At 68.1% G+C, this 254-nt stretch overlaps 1 protein-coding gene across 1 annotated transcript in view; it reads left to right on the top strand.

Annotated features, from left to right (window-relative positions):
- The window catches only part of PNPLA7 (patatin-like phospholipase domain containing 7), a 48,924-nt gene that overhangs the window by 32,103 nt on the left and 16,567 nt on the right, over positions 1-254 (top strand). The window contains exon 11 of the mRNA XM_014529692.1: positions 134-250. Coding sequence (XP_014385178.1) covers positions 134-250 — 117 coding nt within the window. The remainder of the gene's footprint in view (positions 1-133; positions 251-254) is intronic.

Here is a 254-nt window from a genome sequence, read left to right as displayed (position 1 = left end):
GCGGATGGGCAGGTGGAGGCTGTGCTCTGCGCTCCTCAGTGGGAGTCGTGGTTTGACAAGTGGGGCGCAGGTCCCTGTCCTCTCGAGTGCCGGGCCTGGCGGGAGGGGCCTGCTGACTGGGCCGTCTCGGCAGAATCATGCGGAAGCAGCCGACCGTGGTCCTGGGCGTCGCGCACACGGTCGTGAAGCGCATGTCATCCTTCGTGCGGCAGATCGACTTCGCCCTGGACTGGATGGAGGTGGAGGCGGGGCGC

Source organism: Myotis brandtii, unplaced genomic scaffold, assembly GCF_000412655.1.
Source record: "Myotis brandtii unplaced genomic scaffold, ASM41265v1 scaffold691, whole genome shotgun sequence".
NCBI classification, from domain to species: Eukaryota; Metazoa; Chordata; class Mammalia; order Chiroptera; family Vespertilionidae; genus Myotis; species Myotis brandtii.
The sequence above is the reverse complement of the archived record's forward strand: the minus strand, read 5'-3'. Positions and strand labels throughout refer to the sequence as shown.